Source organism: Leptinotarsa decemlineata, unplaced genomic scaffold, assembly GCF_025532065.1.
Source record: "Leptinotarsa decemlineata unplaced genomic scaffold, Ldec_3_MD MMD2_tig00000505_RagTag_RagTag, whole genome shotgun sequence".
In the NCBI taxonomy this organism is placed as follows: Eukaryota; Metazoa; Arthropoda; class Insecta; order Coleoptera; family Chrysomelidae; genus Leptinotarsa; species Leptinotarsa decemlineata.
The window spans coordinates 2,716,537-2,743,072 of NW_027412549.1; the positions used below are offsets into that span (position 1 = coordinate 2,716,537).

The following is a 26,536-nucleotide window of genomic DNA, read 5'->3' on the forward strand; positions in this document are numbered from 1 at the left end:
TGAGAATGTATTCCTACAATGTTAGGCATAGAAAAAATTGTAATATTTATAGTAAAGCTATATGCGGCACACATTTTGTAAACTGTTTCCACTTCAATCATAAGTCGAGTTGTTTCCATAAAAAGTAAATTGACCTGTGTGCCTCAAAAAGTATCAAAATTTAGACCTGAAAGACAAGAACATTCTAATACAAAACAAAAATGAACCTTTATGTTAGAAAATATACTTCATAGCAAATTCTTACATTATTAGTCGCTTCTTATCTTTCAAATACAAGTACCCATAATTAGGCTCTCCTTCGCAATTCAAAATTTGAAACACTAATAATGTAACTACTCAGTCAAGAATATAGTCAAAGCCCAGCATTCTCTAGTATTTTAAAAATTATTTAACCATATATTTATCTCTTAGAAGCAGGGCAATCATTGAAGCAAAAAGTTAGGCCATTTATACATTTCCAAAAATTGCATACTCATATCATTTTATAAAAAAATCTATATCCACATTATTTGCATTGCTGACTGTATTATGGTCATAGTATCAATAGTTCTAAAACAGATTTCGGAAAACCCTTCCAATTATTATTTTGAGAATAATTTGTTTTTCAGTGATCCTCTTTTAGTTGAACTGGAACAGTCAATGCGAGATTTCATTCTAAAGCTTCATTCAGCCCAAGAATATTTGGAAGACTTATCAGATGATTCATCCTTCAGCATAAGTATTCAGACAACTGCTTATTCAAGTGTTGAATTCAATCAGGAACCAATTTATGAGGTATACAATTCTTCACATAATGATTTTTCAAATACAATTAGGGACTTTTCGAAATTTTTTGTTTTGTGTTTTTCTTTGAATCAATGATGAAGAGTTTAATCAAAATTTGATTTGATATATGATGATAATCACTTTAATTGGATTCTTTGCTACTTGCAAATTATTCAAATGAATTATTGCATTGTTAACTTATTACTCTAACAAGCATTAATTTACATAGGTAAGAAAATTGAAATTCATGTTATAAAAATTGTAACTGCTTCATGGAAATTATTATTACTAAGTTTTATTGCTGAATTCTAATAAATTTATACTGAACAATTTTTGGCCTACAAATCCATGCTGTTCAGTTACTAGATACATATTTGTTCACAAATGTTTCTTGAAAATTATAGGGAGTAACTTTTTTCTAGTAAGTATATTACCTCACTTATTTTGAATATCTATTTCGTCATTAGATTTGTACCTGCTGCTGTAATGAAAGTTTTTCACATGTATATTTGGCCCAATATTTGACTTAACAGTGGTATTTAGACAAAAGTATATTTATTTATTTCATTTAAGTGATCATGAATTAGCATAAAGTCATCAATCACACATATTAACAGTAGAATAAAATAGAGGTTCATGCATCTTTGTTGAGCACAAAATAATTCATTTCCGTTAAAATTAACACTGGAATTGAGAAATGGCGTGAAATTTATTCAGTTCGGTACAAATAAAAACCAACTAATACAGTTTATTGTGAGATTTTCATAGTTAGTTTTGATATAGATTTTCTTCAAATTTCGGCCAACTCCATTCAAATTGGATAGGTACTAATTTCGAATTTCTCTATTCAGTTAGTGTGTGACATTCATCTGTATAAAATTACTCATTTCCAAAACTAAGTATAGTACTAAGAACTGACTTTTGAATTCAACTTAATTCTGTTTATTTGAAGGATTTTCCGTGGATTGAAGTAAAAGAAAAAGAGATATCAGTTAGAGGAGCCGACATTGTTCCATTATATACTTTAGAAACAGATTGCCTTGAATTGCAAATGTATATTGAGAGAGAAGGTTAGTACTTTAGCATATCAATTGTCTTTGAAAGGAGGTATCTTATTTTTATTATTTCCCATATAACTTATTAAGATTTTCATTATGGTAAAAAATAATTAATACCTCTATGTAGACAGTATTTGTCTTAGGGATCAAACTAGGTGATCTTAGTTGAGTTCTGTTTCATCAGAGACTTATTTTCTGGTTAGGTTAGCAGAAATGCAATGATATTATTTTTTTCTTAAAAATTGATGAAATCATGACACTAAAATATAATATTCATTTTTAGACAGTTAATTTTTGAAAACCATGGAGGACAACGAACGAGGTGTGAAGAGGAAAAGTAGACTGGCTGTTTTCGAACATGTGGAAATGGAAAAGGCCTCCAAAAAGGCCCAGTTTGAAGCAAACCCTTTAGAATATGAAGAGTATTCTGCATCCGAATCTGAATTGATTATTGACGAGGAAAATACTGTAAGAACATTTTTCATTCAACATACTCAGTTAAGCTTGAACTTTCCTTTAGAGGGGCCCACTCACTTTTGACCTAACCTTTCTCAATTTCAAAATATTCCATATAAAAGGTTGTCTTTTGATATCGAGGGTGTAATATTTTCGAGTTAGTGAATCAAAGAGATTGAACTATTAAAATATGTGGTTTAAACACGTATAATTGCTGAAGAAATTATAAATTTTGGATGAAAACTCGCTAGATAGCTTTGGTCTACTGAAATCAACACTACTTCATTTGACCTCATTGATAGATATAAAAAAATCCTCCTTGCTGTGAGTTCTTTTAGAAAGTTAGACAGTTTGAAATAATTGAAACAATTGTAATAGATACTACTGAAGTAGAGAAAACATTAAAAATTGTTAAAAACGCTACTTATAAACTTATAAATAATGGTGAAATGAAAATAAACTGAGTTCATTGAATTTGTCTAAATTCCAATAAGCAGTATCTGTTAACAAATCTGTTCTGAATTATCAGTAATTACTATTCAAGCTCAGTTTAGCCATTTACAATATGTAATTGCTGTACTAGATGATTAGTTTATAGAATTTCTAAATGTTTTATTTATATTAGACTCATGATAAAAAAACTTTTGAGGGTTCTCCTGAATACCTTGAAATTATTCAATTTGTTTTCCGCAGAGATGTTTATTACTATCTATGAATTTACTTTTGAAAATTACAGATATATACCTAACACTTTCAGTATTGGAAAGTTTTCATTCCTATAGTACGTGGGCATACTTGAAGACTGACTTTATCAAATTATCTAAATAAACAATTCGTTCAGTCCAGTCTCAACTCACCTATACAGTAGGTTTATGAACTGACACCTATCAGAAAACAACTACTACCCCTGGCTAATACCATGAAGGGCGTTGGATTATATCCGACAGGTATCAGTGCAGGATTCTTCACTAAAGTTATTCCTGCATATACTGTTGGCAATACAACTGTCGCCATTGATTTTCAATTCTCGGAACACACTTGCAGACCGGTTGCAGGCTGTTTGGCCACTCTTCAGTGCAAGGTAGTGTCTATCATCAACATAAAGTGGATGATTTCCGATAATTCCTTCACAGTATCATTCCTCGAACTAGGTCGAAGCGAACATTCAACAACATGTTTGTTATCGCCTCATCTGCCTTTCGATGTACTAACTATGTACTAATTGTGTAGGTGAGTTGAGACTGGCCTGAACGAATTGTTCATTTAGATAATTTGATTTAAAGCCAGTCTTCAAGTGTGCCCACATACTATAGGAACGAAAGTTTTTTGTCCCAATACGAGGTCTTGGGCCATGTGAATATGCAGTTGGTTAGTATATCGACAGACAGATGGGACGATGACAAACATGTTGTTGGACGTTCGCTTCTGCCTAGTTCGAGGAATAATATTCTGAAAGGAATTATCGGAAATCATCGACTTTAGGTTGATGATAAACACTACCTTGCACTGACGAGTGGCCAAACAGCCCGAAACCGGTCTACAAGTGTGTTCCAATAATTGAAAATCGATTCTGGTAGTTGTATCGCCAACAGCGTATGCAGGAATTACTTCTGTGAAGAATCCTGAATTGACACCTGTCGGATATAATCCAACGCCCTTCATGGTATTAGCCAGGGTAGTAGTTGTTTTCTGGTAGGTGTCAGTCCATAAACCTACTATGCAGGTGAGTTGAGACTGGCCTGAACGAATTGTTCATTTAGATAATTAGTATTGTACAGATCTGGCTTCAGTCCCAGAATGAAATTCCTCACAATATGAATATTTATTAATTGGGGTGTGAATTTTCCACTTCCCACTCATAAAATCCATCCTTATTTTGATTCAGACATCGTAGAAATATAAATTTAGTTCAGTACATACGATGTAAGTTCAAACAACTAAAAATAAAGACTCGAATATAATATGATACGAAAATAATTCTTGGATGTAGGTTGAAAGTTTTTGGAAATTGTACCTACACATCTCATACTGATACACGTACTTCTGTAACATGTTCTGTGCTTGCTCGCTTGAATATATGAAAGAAACTCCTAACCAAAAATTATTTGGACAAGGTGTGTTTGATTATTATGCTCAGTAGAGGGTAATTCGTGTAAGCGATCGTTTTCATTTCCTACACAACCCTCTATTGAATACGCCTTCTGCTTGACAGATTCTAAATATTTTTGGGGTTTATGAAAATGTTTCAAATATACACCAATAATTCTAGCTACAATGTACATGATTCCACCAGGTAATTCCTTACCACTCATAGTGTTGGTCAGAATCAAATACTTAGTTGCTGAAAATCAGTTCTCGAGAACTGTATATAATCGAATATTTGTAATAGCTGAAACCCATGAGCGATTTTCTTAAAATATGTTTTTCCGTTAACCAGCTGACGCACCCCTACGAACGACAACCTTCAGTAGTCGAAACTTGTGCAAGCTGAGGACTAATGAGGTCTCACTTTTTAACGTATGATTACTAACATAGGTTGGACGATAACAAGTGATAATCGATCGTTCAGCCTGCGGCTTGAACCACCGACTCACACATCGTTCGATTGAGACAGTGAACAAAGCACCCACTTCGAACCGCCCGGCTACCGACCTACTGAGAGAGGGGATTCGAAATTTTGATATTAATTTTCATCTTAAGTTATTTGAGATGATTCAACAGTTTGATTAATGACTTCTTTAGTCTAGTGAATACAATCACTTTCGAATAATTCATTTCGGGTTTTTGATTAGATTATAAAAGCATCACGTGCATGTGAAGTTCTAGGGTCCTCTTTTTCGAATATCTATTCGATTTTCAAAAGTAATCCAGAACCGAGTATTCTATTCTGCCCATCACTACCTGAAATGCCTAAAAGTTTCTTCATTATTATGAACCAAACAAGGGGTTATTAAAATAAAAATTGAATGAGTCACTGGATTCCAATGCCTTTGACGAGTATTAAACACAAGTTGTTTAAACTAATTTTCCATAGGACTCCTGTTTTTTTTCTATAACAATGACTGTTTATGCCATATTATAAATGGGACTCAAGAGTGCATGATAGTAAAATAACATTTAGAAGAACATATTTTTTTCTATAGTGCCCCATGTTTGTTGAATTTAAGACTGTTCATAGAATTTTGATTCTGTTACGATTTTTATATCTATGTTACTCAAACAAAATGAAGAGAGAGACAAAGCGAAAAGCCAGTATGTTAGTCTTGTCAACCTTAAGCACAAATACACCAAAATGTTTGTTTCTCAGTTTATTTCTTACAGTACTTTATATTTGTTTACAAAAGACAAATTATTCAACATTTTAATTAAATTCAAACCTCAAATACAAAAATAGATTCATTTTTCCCCATTTTCCGAGTTAGTAATATGTTTTGGATTATTGCACTGGCCACAAATACAATTCCTATGTAAGTCCTTAGCACTCCTCTCAGTCATCATTGAAAAATTTTTCCAATTCTTTTTCGTCAAAATCTAATTGGATATCCTCCAAAAGGAGTGCATTTTGGTTTTCAGAATGTTCCTTTTCGGGTAGAGTCCCTAAACTTTTATACAATTCCAAGTCGGTCTTGAATGCATCTTGGAACGCACGTTGCCTTTCTTCTAGCAATACCTTTCTACTGGCTTCATATTCTTCAATTTTTTTCAAATGTTCTTCTCTCCAAGCTACTTTCAAGGACTCCAAAGACAGTTTTTTCTTTACCTGGTACCTTTGTAGGTCTTCCTTTTCGTGACGTTGCTTTCTCGTTAAATCGATTTCATCTATTAAATCTTCAAGACCTATCAAATTCATTTCTATACTTTCAGCAGTCTTATATAAATCTTTTATCGTACTTAAACAATCATTTATATTGATGGCTAGATTTGACTTTGTAATTAAATGGTCTATAAGATCCAGGTTAGTTATACTAATTCGAAGTTCATTAGAAATGCATATGATTTCTTTTGCTACCTGTTCTGCCTTCTCAGCATTTTCTTCGTTTATTTTGTGTAGCTCTTCCCATTGGTTTTGAAATTGTTGTAAAATTTCAGCACCTGCATTAAAGTTAATCACTTTTTTTTCCAATTGTTTTTCTTCACCACTATTGAAGAGTGATACGCTCAGCATCTTTTCTTTCAAATTGGATAGCATTTTGAGCTCATATTTTTAAAATGAAAAAAAAAACAAGTCATGAAAAAATCTGAACAAAAATAAAACCCAATAATCAAATATAAACAACAGCTGACTTTTACAACATAACAATCAGTGTTGCCAACTGGATGAACTATAAAGTCACTATACATGAACTAAAATTCCGCTACACTCAGTGTTGCCACAAGCTATTTTTTCATCGAGGTAGATTTTTGGAAGGGAGCGGGGTAGAACCGGGTGGATCCACATTCACATGATGACATCAATCACAGTGGCGCATTGACGTATACCTATGATTGTCATTCTTTGTTCTATGATGAATTTGACGATCTTAATAAAAAACATGTCAAATGTCATTGCATCCAAATTTGGGATCGATGTGTTTCCAAACCATTCCTCGAAAATATTAGTTTCCATGTTCTTATGATAGTCAACATTGCAGTCCTCATTTTTTTCCATATCCTTTACTTCCTCCGCAATGCACAATGATTAGTCGCGATCCTTTGTTTGCAGGCTTGTTTGGCGTACACATTCTCGAACCATCAGTCCACCCTTTCGTAACTGTGTCGTTAGTGTCATAACAAGTTTCATCCAAATAGATAATTTGTCGTTGTTCTTGTTTATATTTAGTTATTCGTTCTAAGTATTTGTTACGCAATTCTACTATTCTTCTGCTTTCCATAACTGCTTGACATTTGTTAATTATTTTAAATCTAAATCCTAGTTTCTTTATCCAATTCTGAAGAGTTTTGTCACAGCAACTCACGTTATGGCCGGAAGTATTCAATGTATTCCTTATGATTTCAATGTAGGAATCTCATTGATTTTGTAACAGTTGTATATTGTTTTTTCAATGATTTTATCAGATGAAGATCTAAAGGTTTTGGTAATCCTGTATCACATCGCGTCTTGCCTCCATAAGGTTTGTTTTTGACTATTTCACGTACAGTTGAGAAAGGAATTTCGGTCAAACCTGATGTTGCTTGTAATAGTTTGTTTCCCTCGAAAGCAAACTTGAGATGTAGGTTCTTATATACATTGAAACATACTCTCTGTGTTTCAATATTCAAATGCATCCGAATCTTATTTCCTGGCATCTCTTTTTCGCATTGTTCACCATCGCTATTGGAATCACTACACTGGAAAAAGTCTGCGTTGTTATCCCACACCACACGCCACATTTTAAATAGATAACAAGAATTTTAAGTAAATATAACTGCACCAATATCGAATTTCAACACTCAAATCGCGATCAGTTCCTGAACTGAACACGACGGCGATAACCAAAGGCCGCATTCCATGAGTTTTATTCGGCACCGTATTATGACTTCAAATTCAATTTTATGACTCTTCTACCAATCACAACTCGGTTAGTAAAATTTATCCAATACGAAACGCCAAGTGTACAGTTCACACATAGAAATGCTGCCGGTTCATTTCTATGTGTTGGTTTTTATGACCTTTGAGGGTGCCGACAACTTTAATAGTGTACAATATCGGTTACTTCGACTATACATATAACTACATTTACATCACAGACTGAGATTCCACATAATAGAAACATTTCCACATTTACGTTCTCAACTTTAACTAATAATGTCGAATGTCATGTCACAAACATCAAATAACATTTCACACGCACAGAGCATGATCACGGCGCTCGGTATCATTGGAAGAGCAGAAGAGCATTGTAGTGTAACTCAGTACTCAGTCACAGAATATCGGAACTACACTCTTACACCACCTTAATGGTGGTGTAAGAGTCTTACAGTTAGACACAACCCAAAGAACCGTTGCCAGCGGCGCCAGACAATCAGTCTACGTCAACGTTGGTACTCGGCTCGTGTAACGCGGTAGATTCAAAATCAAACCTAAATATTTGTTCATTTTTTCAATTTTCATTTTACATTTTTTTGTTTTATATCTGAGCGGGGTAGATTTACTTGAGGGGAGCGAGAGGATGAAATTGAGTTCAAGAGGGGTACAACTACCCCGTACGGGGTAGCTGTGGCAACAGTGGCTACACTGCTCCATATACCGCTATATATCTAACGCAATCAGTTCGCGCATGCGGCTTATACAAAATTAAATACCACAGAACTTACAGTTTGTAGTTTGTGTGCCGTTCAGATACCACAAAACTGAACTGTCACTAATGTCAGGAATCAGGATCATGTAAATTTACACCAGTCAATTTTTGAAAGCTGTCGCCTCTATCAAATATTTCTTACCTTGAAATAATGATTTTGAAAAGTAAAAATAAATATCAATTTTTTCACGTAGGTGAAGTCACACTGAGCTCTTGAACGATCATTCGCCACAGGTTTAATTCATCCTCTCAAGTTGGAATCAGACAACCAATGTTTAGAAAAAGTTGGTTTTCGGGAATTTTTGTATTTTTTTGAACATGTCCCATTCCCGTAAATTTCAACTGCGGTAGGTCTTTCGCCCGAGCTACAATCAGATGAACTATCTTCCATTTCCACTGTAATTTGTTCCATATAATTCATAATCTTCTAAACAGTCGAGACTTTTGGTTTCAAGATATTGGAGGTTATATATTCTTCTTCTCTTTCATCATGTAATGGCCTCAGCTACTAAGACCATAACGTATTGACTGCATTCAATTATTCAAATGTCAGCTTCGAGTGCTGTTTCCTGTCTCTTCTTCTTCCATATATTTTTCGAAATTGATTATTCGTATCTAGAAAATTCCGCTACGGTTGGCAACTCTGATAATGTACTGTCAACAGTGTTGCCTGATTTTACCTTCGGTTATTCCTCTTGATCATACTTTTTTTTTGTCACAGAATACCTTACAGAAGGGACACTCAGCATGGAACATGAACCATGAACTTTGTGAGAATTTCGAAGTGATTACTGTCAACCTAAAGATTTAATGGTTGTGAGCTATAACATGTTAAAATTAAGCTAGTTTGGTTAAAATTGTTGAAATGTTGACCTAACAACCTGTCGAGATGACATCATTATGTTTGCTTGACTTCAATCAAATTATGTATCTGATGAGTTTTAAATAATTTGAATTAACCCGCTAAAAAGTGACAATAAACACCTCAAACACAGAATTTAGGTCACTGAAACTTGAAGTGTTTCCTGGCATTTAATCGTATTCGAGCGTGTATTCAAAAACGATTCGTAGTGGCGTCATTAATAATAAGATTCGCCAGAATGGAATGATTCAGTTTGTATCGGATGTCAAATTCAATAATAAAAACAAACTTTTCAATTTTCTTTAACCCTAATTAGAATCAGATTTGTGCATACAATAATTTCTCAGCTTTATTTTGTACATCCTTACAAAGTATTTGATAAAAAGTTTTCAGCACTTTATAAACCATAACGATCAAAATAAAGCAGAAACTGACGTAACGTAACGTCAAATTCCGTTTCAGATCATAGTTAATGTGACGTCATCGTTTTGAAGCCAGAATGAATGTATTTGAATCACAGACGAATACGTTTTGAATACATGAGCGCCAGAAAACGCCTTTGACCTCTCCAACATTAAAGTGCCGTCAGATAATGTCTCTTCTGTAAGGTTTTTTTTTGTTCAATATTTTTGGAGATACCATTGCCGCAAGGTGGCACTAGCGTCAACTCAAAACTAAAGGAAATAGGTGTATAGGTTAGATATTCGTAACTGTATGTCACAACGAGCTTCCAATAAAAGTTTTAGATGAAGGAGTAAAGTTATCAAAAAATGTTCGGACACCATTGTCTAATATGATATGAAATCCCTAAAAGAACAAATAAAATGGAAAATAAAAAATAGGTGAAAATAACAATTATATTAGGCAAAAAACCCTGAAATGAAATTACGGTAGAAAAAAAATAAGCAAAAAAAAATCAAATCATATCGGATTATCAAAAAATGTTTCAGTTATAAATGCATTAGGCCTTTCAAAATTATGTTTTTTAAATGGAAATAGCTATATATTGCTTTCTATATTTCGAACATTTTGAAAATTTTCAGTTCATCACTGATAGCATGTGAACGCTCTAATCCTAATCGAATGGTATCGTGACCGTATGGTTGGTTCTGTTTTGTGTTTCGTGTATAGTACAGTATAAGAGAGTTATCGTTCGATACGAACGATTATCACGAGTCCAAACTTGTGCGGCCTAGAGATTAACGAGGTTTTACCGTTCAGCGTGCGTGAACACTGATTTCGTTAGGACAGGAATCGAACTCATACACATAATAGTGATGATTTTATGAGTGAAACTCGCCAACCGGCACCAACTAATCAGTTGATATTATTTATTTCTCACTTTAATTAATTTTTTTGTTGCATTGCCAAAAGTTGACTCGGCTTACTCGTAACCAAATTACATCAATTCACGTTTGCTGGTACAGATACTACCTTTGACATAGTTGAGAAATGAAATATTTTTGGAATGTATTTTTATATATAATGTTCATGACAAACGAAGAGGCTTCAAAAAAAGTGTGGTCAATATCTTGAGAAATTTCTAAAGGTTTTTCCTGAATGACAAAAATTTGTCTTAAATTAACGAATTCCCTATTTTCCTTTCCATTTACGGGATCCCATTAGCAAGAATCGGATTTGAACTGTTTCGTATGTATGAAAATATTTTGAAACTGACAACTAGAAAAAACTTTTGAAAGAATCGGATATTTTTTAATAAACTTGCTTGCTCCTGTTGATGACCAAATTCAAATCCATAATTGAATCATATTTGAAAAATCTCCAAAGATTTGAATTTAATTTTGAAAAATATCAAATTTGACAATTAGGGCATTACAAGTACGAGTATTATATTTAGCTGATTGATACATAAATACAGAAATTGATACAGTATTACATCTATTGAAAATACTTTCCCAACACCAGAACAAAACACGGTCTCTCGACGCGCGTATCGCTAACCAAGTTAGCGTCCTCAGGAGATCATTATGACTAAATTTTTCTATTATGTTAGTGTTTTTATATGCTTGTGGCGTAACTACTACCTGTTAGTAGTACACAACTACTAATGGTTAGTAGTACCTAACTAGAACTTGACCTAACTAGAACTTGAGCATCACTCATATCCACCGTTCATTGCGGCAACTGAAACTTGGCTATTAGCAAATGAAATAGGTAGCTTTCCATCTGGAAATTATTATTTGGTGAGTAGTTTTTGTCGTAACACATATCGAGGAGGGGGCACTGCATTATGGGCAAAGAAAGGTTATGAAGCAACTTCCATCTCTCTAGATCATATATGTACTGAAAAATACTTTGAGGTCTGTGGTGGAGGTTTCAAAGCCCACAAAATATTTTCCATTTATAGATCACCTACCGGTAATTTCCAAAATTTCTTATACAAACTTGAGATGCTTTTAAATGAAATATTCACAGTTAGTTCACAAATATGGTTAAGCGGAGACTTCAACATTGACTTCAGTACCCCATCTATAGAGGCCGATAGTATTTTGAATATCACTGAACAGTTTGGATTAAAATCGATACTAAATGACTATACAAGAATAACTTCATACTCGAGAACCAAAATTGATAATGTTTTTACAAATGTACAGGCGATCTCTTCAGTAGTAGACACACCTATTTCTGATCACAGACTTATTATTATTATTTCTGTTAATAAATCACTGTTGAACCTCGCTCTGACAGAAAAATCTTTTAGGATATAAAAACCTTATCAATATTCTGGCATCTCACTTCAATGTAGCATTTCCCTTGAAACACTTCCAAAACAAAAGTAAAGCTAACAGCACCTGGGTCTCGGAGGAAATAAAAGCCTCTAGTTCATTATTGAAGGATCTATATATTCTTCAAAAATACCACCCTGATCTAAAACCTATATATAAGCAAAGGCTCGCTGAACATAAACATCTTATTGAGAAAGTTAAAAAGTTACATTTCAATAATGTAATCCAACATTCAAAAAACAAAAACAAATCCTCCTGGTCAATCATCAATAAACTTGAAAATAAGGAAAATTCAATGCGACCTAATATACAAATTCTGCAGGGGAATGAACAAATTAAAGACCCTGGTAAAGTTGCAAAAAAATCATTAATTACATTCCAAAAATCCCCCTTGAAGATTCTGCAGATATGCCCAATAGAAGCTTACAATCCATGGTGCTACTGCCATTCACGGAAAATTATATGATCCACATCTTTGCGAAACTCAAAAACAAACACTCCGCGGGACCTGACGACCTCCCTTGCAATGTAATCAAAAAACGCAGCTCATTTCTATTATCGACGATCACCCATATTGTGAACTTTTCTTTCGAGACAGGCACAGTCCCTACTCAACTCAAAATATCAAAAATTATACCTGTGCACAAAAAAAACTGTAGAAATAAATTGGATAAATATAGGCCAATCTCTTTAACACCAATCATTTTCCAAAGTGTTTGAATATTGCTTGCTAGAAAGACTCAATCCTTTCATAGAGAAATTCAATCTAATACTAACCGAACAGTATGGATTCAGAAAAGCACGGTCAACTACTACAGCTACAACTGAGTCTTTAAACAATATTCTGGAAGAGCTTGACAAAAGAAAATGTCCAATTGGAGTATTCAGTGACTTGAGCAAAGCCTTTGATTGTGTACCACACGATCGGCTACTAGACAAACTCTGGGCACTCGGCATTAGAGGAAGAGCACATGATTGGTTCAGCTCGTTTCTTGCAAATAGAAATCAATATATATCATTATCTCATAACGAGAAAGGCCTTATCACTACACACTACTCCAGTACACTACCTGTGAAAGTAGGTGTTCCTCAAGGAAGTGTAGTAGCTCAAATTCTGTTCTCCCTATATCTGGCAGACATCGTGATTTATCTATCAGAATTCAAAAGATATCTTGTATGCTGATGATCTATCAATCTTGTTATCTAAAGAATCTTATGATTCAAATGAACAAGCTGGTATTGATTTGATGCATGAAATTGCAAAATGGTTTTCAAAAAATGAGTGGTATATAAACCCAAGCGAAAACTGAATTTCTTATCTTCCATACAAGAGAAAATCAAATTGAAAATATCAACCTGACCTTAAACAACACTAATGTGAACCGTAATACCTCTGTTAAGTTCTTAGGTCTGAATATAAATGATAAATTAAATTGGGAAACCCACGTATCTACTCTAATAAAAAATATTAACACCAAAATATTTCAAATTAGCTGTATGCATAAGGTTCTGACAACTCCAGTAATGAAAAATTTCTGTTTTGCAGAAATTCGGTCGAGACTGGCATACGGAATCATAGTATGGAGCACCTGGTGCTAAACGTCTCTTCATTACACAGAAAAAGTGCATTCGTGCCATGTTTCACAAACCCCAAACAGAATCTAGTAGACCTCTCTTTAGAAAGCTACAATTATTACCCCTTATTTCTCTTTACATATTGGAAACTGCTTGTTACATTTACAAACATAGAAATACATTGCTCTGCCGTAATGCCATCCACGGTCATTCCACCAGGAATCGGCATTTGCTGAATACTCCTCTATACAGATTAAACCTATCACAAAACGGTCCTCTAAGCATCGGAATTCGAATTTTTAATAAAATTCCTCAAAACATCAAAGATGAACCTACCTATTTCAGATTCAAGAAGTCACTGAAAAAAGTACTAATTGAGGGTGCATTCTATACTTTGGAAGAATTTTTCAGTATATAAATCACTGATTGTATATTCTGTCATACTCTGTGTGTAATTGCATATTTTATCTTGATATTTAAATTGTAGTATACCTACTCTGTCTGTACTTGTACTTTAACTTTTTACTCTGTAATTTTGCTTTTTGTCTCTATAATCAAAATTTTTGACATGTCTTATACCACTTGTGGTCTTCAGATTAATAATAAATTTGATTTGATTTAAACTATAACCTGTTACTGTTCCTTTGCTAAACTACCTGTTTTTAATTACCTTTATTTTATTATGTATTTCCTCTATGTTAGGGACTACCCCCTACATTTTTTCTCTAATATCTATCTGTTTTTTATTTAGAATTCTTACGTATAAGACCAAACAAAAGGGTGTCCAAACTACGACCTTTGTCGCTATTCATAGAACTCATTCCACACTTTTCGATTTCCAAGCTTTCGAAGGCATCCAGAAACCTTTTGTCATGTACCGGTCTCAACAATTTTAAACATTTCTCATTTATTCTGTGGTCTTTCTCTATGGCATATTGAGCGATACTAGATTTCTCCGGTCTATGAAACCGAATATGCGAAACATGTTTCTTTTAACGATCTAATAAAGTCCGTTTGGTTTGACCAACATATTTCCTATCACAACCCTCGCAGCTTATTTCATAAATCCCAGACTTTTCTTTTTCTAATGTTTTGCTTTCGGACTAGCCAATACTTGTTGAAGTATACTATGAATTTTGAATCTTCCTCTTTTCGAAAATTCGAGGCATTATAAACATACTCCCTAAATGTTTGTTTTCTAATTAATTTATTCACTACATTTGATGGATACCCGTTGCCTTTTGCCTTCTCCCTAACAACTCTTTTCTCAAACTCATACCATTCTTTGTTCAAGGAAAATGTGAGCAGTCTATGGACAAGAAATTGTAGTTCTGTAATTTTTTTTGTTGTGGGCCATGATGAGAGCTGGCTCGTATTCTTTATTCTTTCTATATACATCAAACTCTAGACTAGTCTGGACCCTTACCGACATTTTCTATAACTAATACATCCAGGAATGGTAGTTTTTCGTTGTTTTCAATTTCATACGTGATTTTTACATTTGATAATCTGTTGTTGAGGCAAAATACAAAATCCACTACCTTATTCCTATTCGTATCAAAAATGGCAAATACATCATCCACGTATCGGATTCAGGTTCGTGGAAAGTAATCCTACTCTTCCTTTGCTTCCATTTAAAATCTGCTCGTGAACAGATTGGCCATAAAAGGAGACAAGGGTTTCCCAATGCCGCACCCTCATGTTGCCCATAGACCGGAGAAATCTAGTGTCGCCCAATATGCCATAGAGAACGACCACAGAATAAGTGGTAAATGTTTAAAATTGTTGAGACCGGTTCATGACAACAGGTTTCTGGATGGAAATCAAAAAGTTAGGAATGAGTTCTATGAATAGCAACAAAGATGCTACTTCGAACACCCCTTTGTTTGGTCTCATACGTAGGAATCCTAAATAAAAAACAAATAAATATTAGAGAAAAAAATGTATGGGATAGTCACTAACGAACTATCAAGACATTACAGTTTTGACTTCATGGTATCAAAAGTGGTTTAAACTGTAAACTATTCATGTAAGTTACGTTTAATGAAAGCCACTAAGTATTTCTCTATAAACACTATTATTGTTATCTATGTATTTTGATATTTCAGAGGCAAAGGAAAAAGAAGAATCCTCTCATTAAGTTGTCTAATGAACAACTCAATATGCGATGTCAATGGAAATTATGTGATGACCTTTACGATTCTTGGGAAAAATTCAATTCTCATTTAATGGAACATGCTGCCGTCAGTACAGGTATTCATTAGAAAGTATTCAGGAGAAGAGCTGTTCAACACATACTCTCAAAGGGATTGTAGATCATTATTTTAGTCAAAGAGTACAAAGCCCATATAAGCTCAGAACTTGTATTTTCGTGTACCCTAAAATTTTTAATACTTACCCTGACCCCCAGAGGTCTACTAGTACGATGTCAGTATTTAATGTGATTACTGACCGAACTGGGTAGCAGTCACTGACAAACCAGTCGGCTTTTTAATTTAATTTTTGCGTAAATTCCAACTTTAATATGATTTAATATGATGTCAGCGACTGCTAGCTACCCAATTCTGCTGATACTTAGATTAAATACTAACATCATACTGCCATCGCCTCCTGGTGATCAAGTTAATAAAAATTTTAGGGTACACGAAAGTGCCAGTTCTGAGCTTCTATGGGCTTTGTATTCCTTGCTTCAGTATATCAAATATTTAGATATTTGTTAAAATCACATAAACCTCACATATATATTAAAATAAAATAAAATATAATGAATAGTGTAAATATAAATTAAATAAGTTAAACTTTAACTTGTTAGATGGTTCTTGAATATAACAATTTTCATGTATTTTCAGATCACCTATTATGTCAGTGGGCAAAATGCGATTATAAGGCTATCTCAGTTCCGTTTTTGATGCAGCACTTATCATACCATGGATATCTTTCTAAGTTAACTAATATTGGACAGAATATTGTGGACAGGGATGTCTTACCAAGGTGTAATCAGAAAGAGGTATCCAATGTACCTGTCGACAATTTTGGTTACACTTGTGAGTGGGAAAATTGTTCATACAATTTTTATACCATTTATGACTTTTTAAATCATGTGGTGACACATGCCACGAAGAAACAAGGTGCTGAAAAAGACACTGAAAAAGAAGTGATCAGGTGCTGCTGGACAGGTAATATGAGAACACTTTTGTGAACACAATTAGAAAATGAACTTGAAATCAAACTTGATTTTGGAAAGATGCTTTGGTCACCAGTTGTTGTCAACCTGACACTAGTATGACGCAAAAGAAAGACTCAATGTCACTCCTAGCAAATACTGGGTGTGATACAAATATAAAAAGTTCAGAATTCCTGCTTACAGTTCATTTTTGGAATTCGAAGAAGAGAAAGAATATCACTTGAACTGAAGGATGCTCACTGGTTAAATATGAACGATAGGAGAGTGTTACATGCTGCAACTTTGTTTCACAAAATAATTAACAGTAAAAACGACCCAATAGCTACCTATCTATTACAAATCTACAAATAGTCATAGTAATTTAAGATAATTTTTCTTTTTTATTCCTTTGCGTACTAGGGACATTTGTGATGTCAAGTGGAAGAGCAATTGAATGATGCAAATGGAACTTCGCCTTTTTTCATATAAGAATTAAACTGTTTATGTTTAAATATGATATAAGTTTAAAATACGTTTTTCCGTTAACCAGCTGTCGCACCCCTACAAACTACAACCCTCAGAAGGCGAAAGTTTTGCGAGCTAAGGACTAACAAGGTCTTATCTTTTAATGTGTGATTCCTAACACGGGTTGGACGATAGCAAATGAAAATCGATCGTTCAGCATGCGGCTTAAACTACCGACCAACACGGCGGTCAATTTGAGTGTGTGAACAATGCACCTACTTGAACCGACCGGCTACCGCCCAGCTACTTGATTAATTTGCATGAAATGTATTTGAAGATAATAAGTTGTTCAAAAATCTTTGACATTTCTGGCAGTATTGATATCAGTCGGATATTTTTGGTCTTGATGGAACGCTTTTTCGAGTATTGGAAAGGATTTTAACAATTTTTGTAGATGTACCCGTATTGATGATATCTGTTTATTGTAGAGAATGTGCGCATTCACCACGCTCATCTGAAAAATATGGATAAATAAGTATACCAGCATAACGTCTTCCTAGTACAAGGGTAATATGCAAGCATTTGATCGTGACGATCAATTTCAGCCATATGTTTATTGTAATTCAAAAGGGTTTTTCTTTTACCTGCCCTCACCTATTTCTCGAATCCTGCAACATATTTCCAAACTCCGTTGAAATATATAATATATCCCGTTTATCTTTCCAGTTTCTAACATAGATACCATTACGAAAAAACGATTTATTCTCTCCCCGTTTCAATTGTAAACTAGTAACACCTTTTGGACTTATTTAACGTGCCAGTACAATAGGTATTTTTCTCCAAAAGCATTTCGACTAACTTCGTACTATTGTAAAAATTATCCATATTCAATGAATGTCCTAAATTCAGTCTGTATTCTGTTAACTTTGGCACAAGTTTAGCAGCATGGCCAGATCCACGGGTTTCATCATTTGCCGCGGCGTATATCATAAATTTCTGCACCAATCCAGTAGCTTCAATTAATATGTAGAGTTTCATACAGCTACCGGTCGGTCGGTAGCCAAGCGATTCGGCGTGGGTGCTTTGTTCACTCACTCGAATTGACTGCCGTGTTGGTCGGTAGTTCAAGCCCTAGTCTGAACGATCGATCTTCACTTGCTATCGTCAAACCCGTGTTAGGAATCACACGTTAAAAGGTGAGACCTCGTTAATCCTTAACTCGTCCTCCTTAGTTAATCCTTAGAAGTTTCGACTTCTGAGGGTTGTCGTTCGTAGGGGTGCGACAGCTAGTTAACGGAAAAAACAGATTTTAAACAGATACTATATATACTTACGGCGTTTATTTTTAATAAACTGCTGAAACTGCAGATGTACTCGCCATAGAACCATTGATTCATCAAGGGAGAGGTCCTTTCCTGGACTGAAAATAGATATTATCCTCCTATTAAAATAATCCATAATACAACGTATCTTTCCTAATCAATGGTTGAAGTTATTGTCATTATCGGAAAAACGTAAACATCTCAAAATTAATAAAAATTTATTTCTGAACATATAATGGTGAAAGCACGTACCGAGCAACCAATGTTATTCCAGTAGCTCTGCTAAATGGGGTAACTGAACTGTTCCTGTTAGTAGTAGTACTCCAAGATAGACTTTTAATTCAGGAATCGCCAGATTAGTGCTTGAGTGCTGACTTAAACCAGCCATCCACGTCGCAGCATGAGTATGAGTTTGGGCAACATCTGCTGTTGAAATAAGCTCTTCGGCATTATACTATTGTTTTGGTTCTTTAAATATTTGGGTTTTTTCCAAATATTCATCACTCGAATAGGAACTTATTTCACTAATGTCACAATCAATACTTGACCCCAAACTTTCTTTATCCGATTCCAAAATATGAATCAACTTCCCATGTTCCATTGAATTAAACCGTAGTTTTCTTTTCCTACATAAACCAGAAGGTCCAGCTACACTATCTATTTTTAATAAAAAAATATAAAATTGCTCTTCACGACGATTCCAGTACCAATTTGCCTTCGAATAAAACTCAAGACATAAGAAAAATGGGGACTGTCAATAAAAATATAAGTTGCTCATAGTAAACGGCATTAAAGGTGCAATTCCATTTGGAAAGTACATAATCCTGATTTTGCATAAATGACATTACTTATACACTATCATCAGGCCGCCCAAATTTCAAATATGCATTTTTGTTCCAAGATGATGCAGGTAAAAACAGGATGTATATGAATTTTACAAAAAAATTATACAAAAATGTATACATATATTCAGTTAAGAATGTGTTTATTACCAGATTATGTTCCATTTGGTATTTTACTAATAGTTTGTGGTGTATAGGACTGATAAAAAAATAAATAGGTTTATTTATTTTTAAGCAATTACAATAGTTTATATTGAGGATTTTACTTGTTGGGTTCATAACTGAACTCTTAATGCTTGATTGGTTTCAACAACTTTCTTGATGTACCATTTGGGATTTTATAATAATTCTGTAGTGTACTTGACCTATAAATAAATAAATAATTAATTTACCCATCTTACTACGTATATTTTCGTGTAACAGATATTAATGAGCGATTAATTTCAAACTAAAATAAACTATAAAAATAATAAATTATATGATGATTTAACTCGTATTAGAAAAATAAACTGACAGTACAAAAATTAAACTTTAAAAAAGAACAATCAATTCTAGGATAGATATCCTACAAGTAAATAAACAAAACGAAAAACCACATCTAAGCATTATAATTTTGTGACCCAATAGCCATGCCTCTCGTCGTAATAATACTTTTTCAGAAAAATCCACTATATAGAAATGATCTAAATTTAGCTAACAGCCGTGCACCTATGTAGGGGGCACTTTTTGAAAATTGCTTCTACACCTATAGGTGTAGTGAGCATTGAACGTAATGATTACTCATGCCTTATCAAAATAGAGTAATAATCACCACAAGAAATCATAATGACTCACCTGTCTGGGTATCTTATCAGTGTGTCACTGTAACTGTGGATGTAATGCAGAATCATTACACGTTTGTCAAATGAAAAAAGGCAACCAACAATTTCTTTTGGATTCACCAGTCAGCTAAAACAAAACCATGCAATCAGTGTGGACACATGAAATTTATCAATTTCATTTCGGTGAACTTCAAGTCAAAACCTATGGACTTTATTGGTTTGTTCCTGAGGTGAAGTTTCAAAGAGTTATAAGTAACTATATAGGTACGATACAATTAGTAACACTAATAGTTGCAAGATGAAAAGAAGCCTCAAAACCCTTCAGAATCATTCCCGCCATCTTTTAACTACCCACCATCATGCTGCTGAGACATGACTACAAGCTATTAGGATTGAAACTACGTTGGTATACATTATTTAATTTCATGTAGGAAAGATATCCTATGCTAATTTAAAACGAGAAAAGTATGAATGATATAATTTTGCAACCAATTTAGTACATTTATTTTGGAAAATTTCTCTGGATTTCAGGTTGTGAGACAACTTATTCAACCATGCCAAAACTATCAGAACATTTAAGGACTCATACGAAGGAAAAGACAGTTAGATGTCCAACTTGTTTCACCCTTTTTTCTAGTAAAACCAAATTTTGCGACCACAGAAGAAGGCAACAATCTAATTTCAGTGAGTCTTGTAATAAAGCTTAAATTGAATGTTTTTATCAACTCTTATATAGACAACTGGAGGCAATACTCATAATATAATATCTAAGTTATAGTTTACTATAATTGTGTTTCTTTTATTTCAGTTCAGAGCTACCAGTGTTCACAGTGCTTGAAACTTTTTCCAAGTGAAAGATTGTTGAGGGACCACATTCGTTCTCACATAAATCACTACAAGTGTACCATGTGCGATATGACTTGTTCAAAGCCATCACTTCTGGCAAAACATATCAGGTTCAAACATGTAAAGGACAAGCCATACATATGTTCAGAGTGTGATAAAACGTACGTAAATAAATTAGATCAAGCTATCTGCATTCATGTGATTCATAAATGTTTTCTGAGATTAATTTTTGTAGATTGCTAATTGTTTCATTTTTACAAAGAAACCATCACAAAATGTAAAGTACATGTCAAAAGTGAAGTAAGTTTCTTGTGTCTATTACTGACATCTTATAAAACTTATTTCACTTCGAACACTAACTATGAGGTTTGGTTAGAAAATGATAGGATTTTTGGTGTAACTTTTTGTCTCTTTTCTCTAAATATACTTTTCTCCACTATCCATACATTTTCCTATTCGAATTTTTCACTGTTCAGAACAGTGTTTTAAGACATTTTTTGAAAGCATGCATATAGTCATAATTTGTCTTTTCTTTCACTGCTTTTCTTGCACTTTTAAGAACATTAAGTCACACGAAGCTAAATCTGGTCAGAAATGTTGAGGTTCCAACAATATCAGTAGACGCAGTGTGGGTTAGAGAATTGTCCTGATGAAACATCAACGATTCCACAACTCTGGCCTTTTTCTTTTTATTCGCTCATAGAAAGTGGATAGAACCTCAGGATAATGTTCTTTATTCACTGTTCATCCCAATTTATGTATAGAATTTCATGCATGTGGAAAAGAAATACATCACGGCCTTGAAACATTCAAGCTTCCTTCAGTTGTGAAATATTGAAAAATTCATGTATTATTTGTCTAATTGATTACTGTGTCAATTTTCAAAGGATGTAATGAGTTTGGGTCATCTTCAATGTCTTCTCACCTTTCTTTGAAAGTTTATACAACTCAAAAATCCATGTACCTGTCTCTGTTGCGGATTTACCGAGTTTCTTGTTTACGTTGACACGCCTACCATTTTTTTAAAGGGTGGCAGTTACATGCTTTGACACGAACAAAGCCTATGCCTTAACAGAGCAAACTAGTGCTCACTCGAACTGGCTGAAATATGGAGAGGAATATCAGGCGACTCAGTAATATGGTGTTTGTCCTAGAGGCTCGCACCGTTTGTCTCACAAAAAACCAATCCCGTTATTTTTTAATCACACCTTATAAAGCTGCATTTTTTTGCTACAATTTCGATACTTGAGTGTATCAACTATAAGGTAGGGTTTGTAGATTGGAGACGTGACTAAATGCTCTAACTGAAGGAGCTTAAGGAGATCTGAAAACTTTTTCACAGCGAAAGTAATAATAGTCTTGGCAATATTTTACATAAAAATGTTTTTGGTGGCATTCACATGCCAAATATTTGTAAATGATAGATTGGTATCTGACAGAAGACAATTACTATTATTGCTAAAGTTATAGGAATGGATGCCAGAAAATTATTGTGAATGAAAATAATCTGACATCAGACTTGAGAATAACAATAACTACTAGGAAAACTCCTCTTTTCATTTTGCAATATTTTTTTAGAATTCATTCTTGCATAAACTTTTCTTGACACCTTATATGTAAAATACTTTTTTCATACAGCACTTCCTTAAATACATTCATCGAACTTTTTGAATTACAAATTGAAATTAAAAGTGATTTGAAAATACCATTGGTTAATTTTATAGTCTTGTGATTTGAGATCTGAGTTTCATCTGGTGTGATACCAATAAACATTAATATTTTTTATTTTATTATTATTTCCAACATAACCTCGCATTTCATTTTGTCAATTGTTAAGTCTGTTAAAAAAATATTCATCAATAAACAAAAATTGTTATTATATTTTTTGTAGGTTTGTGGCGAAGTACAATTTAGATACTCACATGAAAATACATGAGGATAGCGACCCGATGAAATGTGATATGTGCAATTTTAGTTGTCGCACCAAAGTTGGCTTGGATAATCACTATGTTAAAAAACATGATGCAGTAAGTATCTCATACTCTCATTGTCTCAGTATGTTTCTATGGGTATTGATTATAAGTTAGGTTTGAAAAAATGACTTTATTCAAAATACAAAAATGTTTTCTATGTGATAGTTATAACTTCTGAACCAATCTTATTCTCAATAATAAGACTTGCAAAAGAGTTGGTGAGTTCTATTCATTGAACCAGTGGAATATTGGGATGATATGCCAGACTTGCCTGATTGAACAGTCTTTGTAACAGTTTCTAATTCATTGAGCAAATCTGCATATGGCGGTTTTTTACATAGACAGTGTGTTATTTTGATAATATGGCACCACAGGTGTAAATCAATATTTAAATTGATGGATGTAGCCCTTACTACGTGGTAGGAAATCATAATGAAAAAAAGAGAATAATTCTTTTTATTTTTTTACCACTTTTATTTGTAACTAACGTTACTGAAGTTTCGTCTTATACGGACATTTTCAAACTTATACAATAAACTTTATTCAAACTTATACAATAAACTTTATTGTATAATTTTGAAAATGTTCGTATAGGACGAAACTGCAGTAACGTTAGTTTATTGTATAAGTTTGAATAAAGTTTATTGTATAAGTTTGAAAATGTCCGTAAAGGACAAAACTTCAGTAACGTTAGTTACAAATAAAAGTTGTAAAAAACATTGAAAGTTTAATTTCACTTTTCTTCATGAATCAATATTTCACTGATATGAAAAAATATATACAGGCTGATTCACGGTGAATGGAGTTTACAGATTTATAATCTGGCGTTTCAATTCAGAGAAACCGTCACCAAATTCAATTTATTGTAAGGACCAGAAAAAAGAATCACCTGGTGCAATTTATTTTTGGCGATAGTTCTTTTGATATATCACACATAATCGGCATTTTTTAATTTACAAAACGCCATTTGAAAAAAAAACTAGTTTTCTTCGTCTCCTGATAACGCCAACATGGTTGGTGAAACGCGCGTTGGGAAGAGTATTGCATTTCTGGTGACTGGGAAAAGTGCTTGTTTTGGATTTATGCTACGCTAGATGTTCCAGTTTTACCTTTCATCATGAGAAGTAGAAATCCAAATTTTTTTTCCCATATTAACTTTTTCTGATACACCTCAAATCTTGTAATATGGGTGAATACTAGGGATGCTATTATAATTCTGAAAAATAAGTTTGTTTTTTGTTTGGAGATTAATGATTTAAAAATTTAATATTTTCATATGAATTTTTTAATTTTAATCGTTTCTCATTTTATTCTAGAGTGGTTTGTGCTATGAATGCCATTGTTGCAAGAAGAAATTCAAGAGGGGTGGATATTTAACAAAACATCTTACAAAACTTCATAATTACCATTGGCCTTCAGGTCATTCAAGATTCAAGTGAGTATTTGAATTGAAGGGGTTATATATACATATATATATTTTTTTTAATTTAAGGGGTTATATTTTTAGGAGTGATAGAGAACTTTTGAGAAATGAAGTTTTTGGCTTTCTACTACTCCATCTTGATACAAAAAAATGTGGGAATCTTCCAAAGAAAGGAAGGAAGGAAGTGATCAATTTGAAAATAAGTAACTCTATACATGGATGTGTAGATCATGCAAAGAAGCAACTTTCAGACACAAACACAAACAGTGTTTCATGTAAGTTCAATTTGTTACCATTCTACTGAGTAGAGAAAAGTATCTTCTGTATAATTCAGTGTTCATATAAAAGTATTTGTTTCGAAAGGATATTTTCTTTTGTGTAATTCAATGTTTATATGAAAGTAGTTATTTCAGGAGGACTTCCTTCCAGTTTGTGTCTGAAAGTTGCTCCTTTGCATTATCTACACATCCATGTGTAGAGTTACTCATTTTCAAATTGATTACTTCTCTCCTTTCTTTGGAAGATTCCCACATTTTATTGTATCAAGATGGAGTAGTAGGAAGCCAAAAACTTTTTTTCACAAAAATCAAGTAAGTAATTTATTAATTTTTTATTCATTGTCATATGTTCACCCATGTTTATTACATTTGATAAAAGGACAAGGATTCAGACTGTTGATTGAATGTGCAACGTTTTCGATTTTTCAATAGAATCGATTTATACCAATGAACAAATATGTTGAAATGAATCACAATTTGTTTCACTGTACAATAGCTTCATCAGGCTATTGTTTAATGCTTTAAATTACATAACTTTTAGAAAAAATTATCTACATAACTTTTAAAAAAATTATCTACATAACTTTTTTCAAAAATTATCTGTCTTAATTTATTTATTCTAATTTCTACACGATACTTCACCATTTTTCTATCAGCATCTATCTGTAAAGAAATACTATTATTTTGAGAGCTTTTGGTGTAAGGATAAATTAGAATTTTTCCAAGATATGATTCTAAAATTTTTTTAAGGTATCGGAAGGACCAAGATGGAATATACCGTTTACAAACTGTTCGTTTAGAAAGTCTTGAAGTAACCCAAGAAGTGATTCGTAGTGAGTCCATGCCAACGAATAAAGTTAACGAAGGTGTACGGTATCTATTGAATTATGACAATGGTAAAACTGGATATGTACTGTCAATATCAGAAACTAATGAACAGACCCTCAAACCTGCAGAAACTGTGGAAGAAAATAACATATTGATAACGATTCAGGATGTTGATGAACATGGCAACGTTTTGAAATCTCAGATTGTTCAACAAGAAATTGTTGGTAGTGTAACTTCCCTAGATAATGCAGTGGTCATAGGGGAAGTACTTGAAAAAGGTTCCTTAGAAGAATCTTCCAATTTCAATAGCGTAGCTAAGTCAGAAACTAGTGCATTGAAATCATGTAAGGAGGAAACTAATTGTGAGGATGATGCTAAGGAATTGTAAACGGGGAAGGCAAAATCGCGTTATTGAACTGTTCTCCTGAAGATTCAGTTATACTTGATAATAAGGGATTCAAGGATATGATATACAAAAAATAGAGTGTAACTCGAGAAAATTACTTTTATTGTGAAAAATACTTTTTTATGTAATTATAAGTGTATGTCTATTCATTTTTTAATAAATCAGTTTTCTTGGTTTGTTGAGTTTTTCAGACAACAGTTTCTCAACCAACAGCTTTACTGACCAAAAATTATAATATGTTATCTGCAATGAAATATATTCAAACTTGATTGCACTGTTTCAAAAAGCATTTCCAATATGAAGAAAAGTTCAACAATGTCTTGAATTTTATTCTGTGAAAAAAACTGATCATTTTTTCCAATCTAAATTAACGAACCTCCTGAGGGCTTATTTATTATTGGTATTCATGAACTGTCTTCTGTTATTTT

At 33.3% G+C, this 26,536-nt stretch overlaps 2 protein-coding genes across 3 annotated transcripts; one reads left to right on the plus strand and one right to left on the minus strand.

The window, feature by feature from the left end:
* The first annotated feature begins 1,715 nt into the window (after window positions 1-1,715).
* On the plus strand, window positions 1,716-26,282 carry LOC111517822 (Histone H4 transcription factor). Of its 2 annotated transcripts, none has more exons than XM_074173788.1 (9): window positions 1,716-1,835; window positions 2,107-2,291; window positions 15,850-15,994; window positions 16,591-16,917; window positions 20,886-21,038; window positions 21,163-21,361; window positions 23,092-23,227; window positions 24,490-24,608; window positions 25,625-26,282. In XM_074173788.1, the coding sequence occupies exons 2-9, from the start codon at window positions 2,127-2,129 to the stop codon at window positions 26,088-26,090; spliced, it is 1,710 nt and encodes a 569-aa protein (XP_074029889.1). In that variant the 5' UTR covers window positions 1,716-1,835; window positions 2,107-2,126; the 3' UTR covers window positions 26,091-26,282. The 2 variants fall into 2 exon arrangements, with proteins under 2 accessions (XP_074029889.1, XP_074029890.1); XM_074173789.1 differs by lacking the exon at window positions 25,625-26,282 and adding an exon at window positions 24,681-25,158.
* Dysb (dystrobrevin binding protein dysbindin) lies at window positions 5,573-6,574 on the minus strand. The gene has a single exon (XM_023174124.2). It carries the CDS (start codon window positions 6,466-6,468, stop codon window positions 5,767-5,769), a length of 702 nt encoding a protein of 233 aa, XP_023029892.2. The 5' UTR covers window positions 6,469-6,574; the 3' UTR covers window positions 5,573-5,766.
* Window positions 26,283-26,536: the final 254 nt, after the last annotated feature.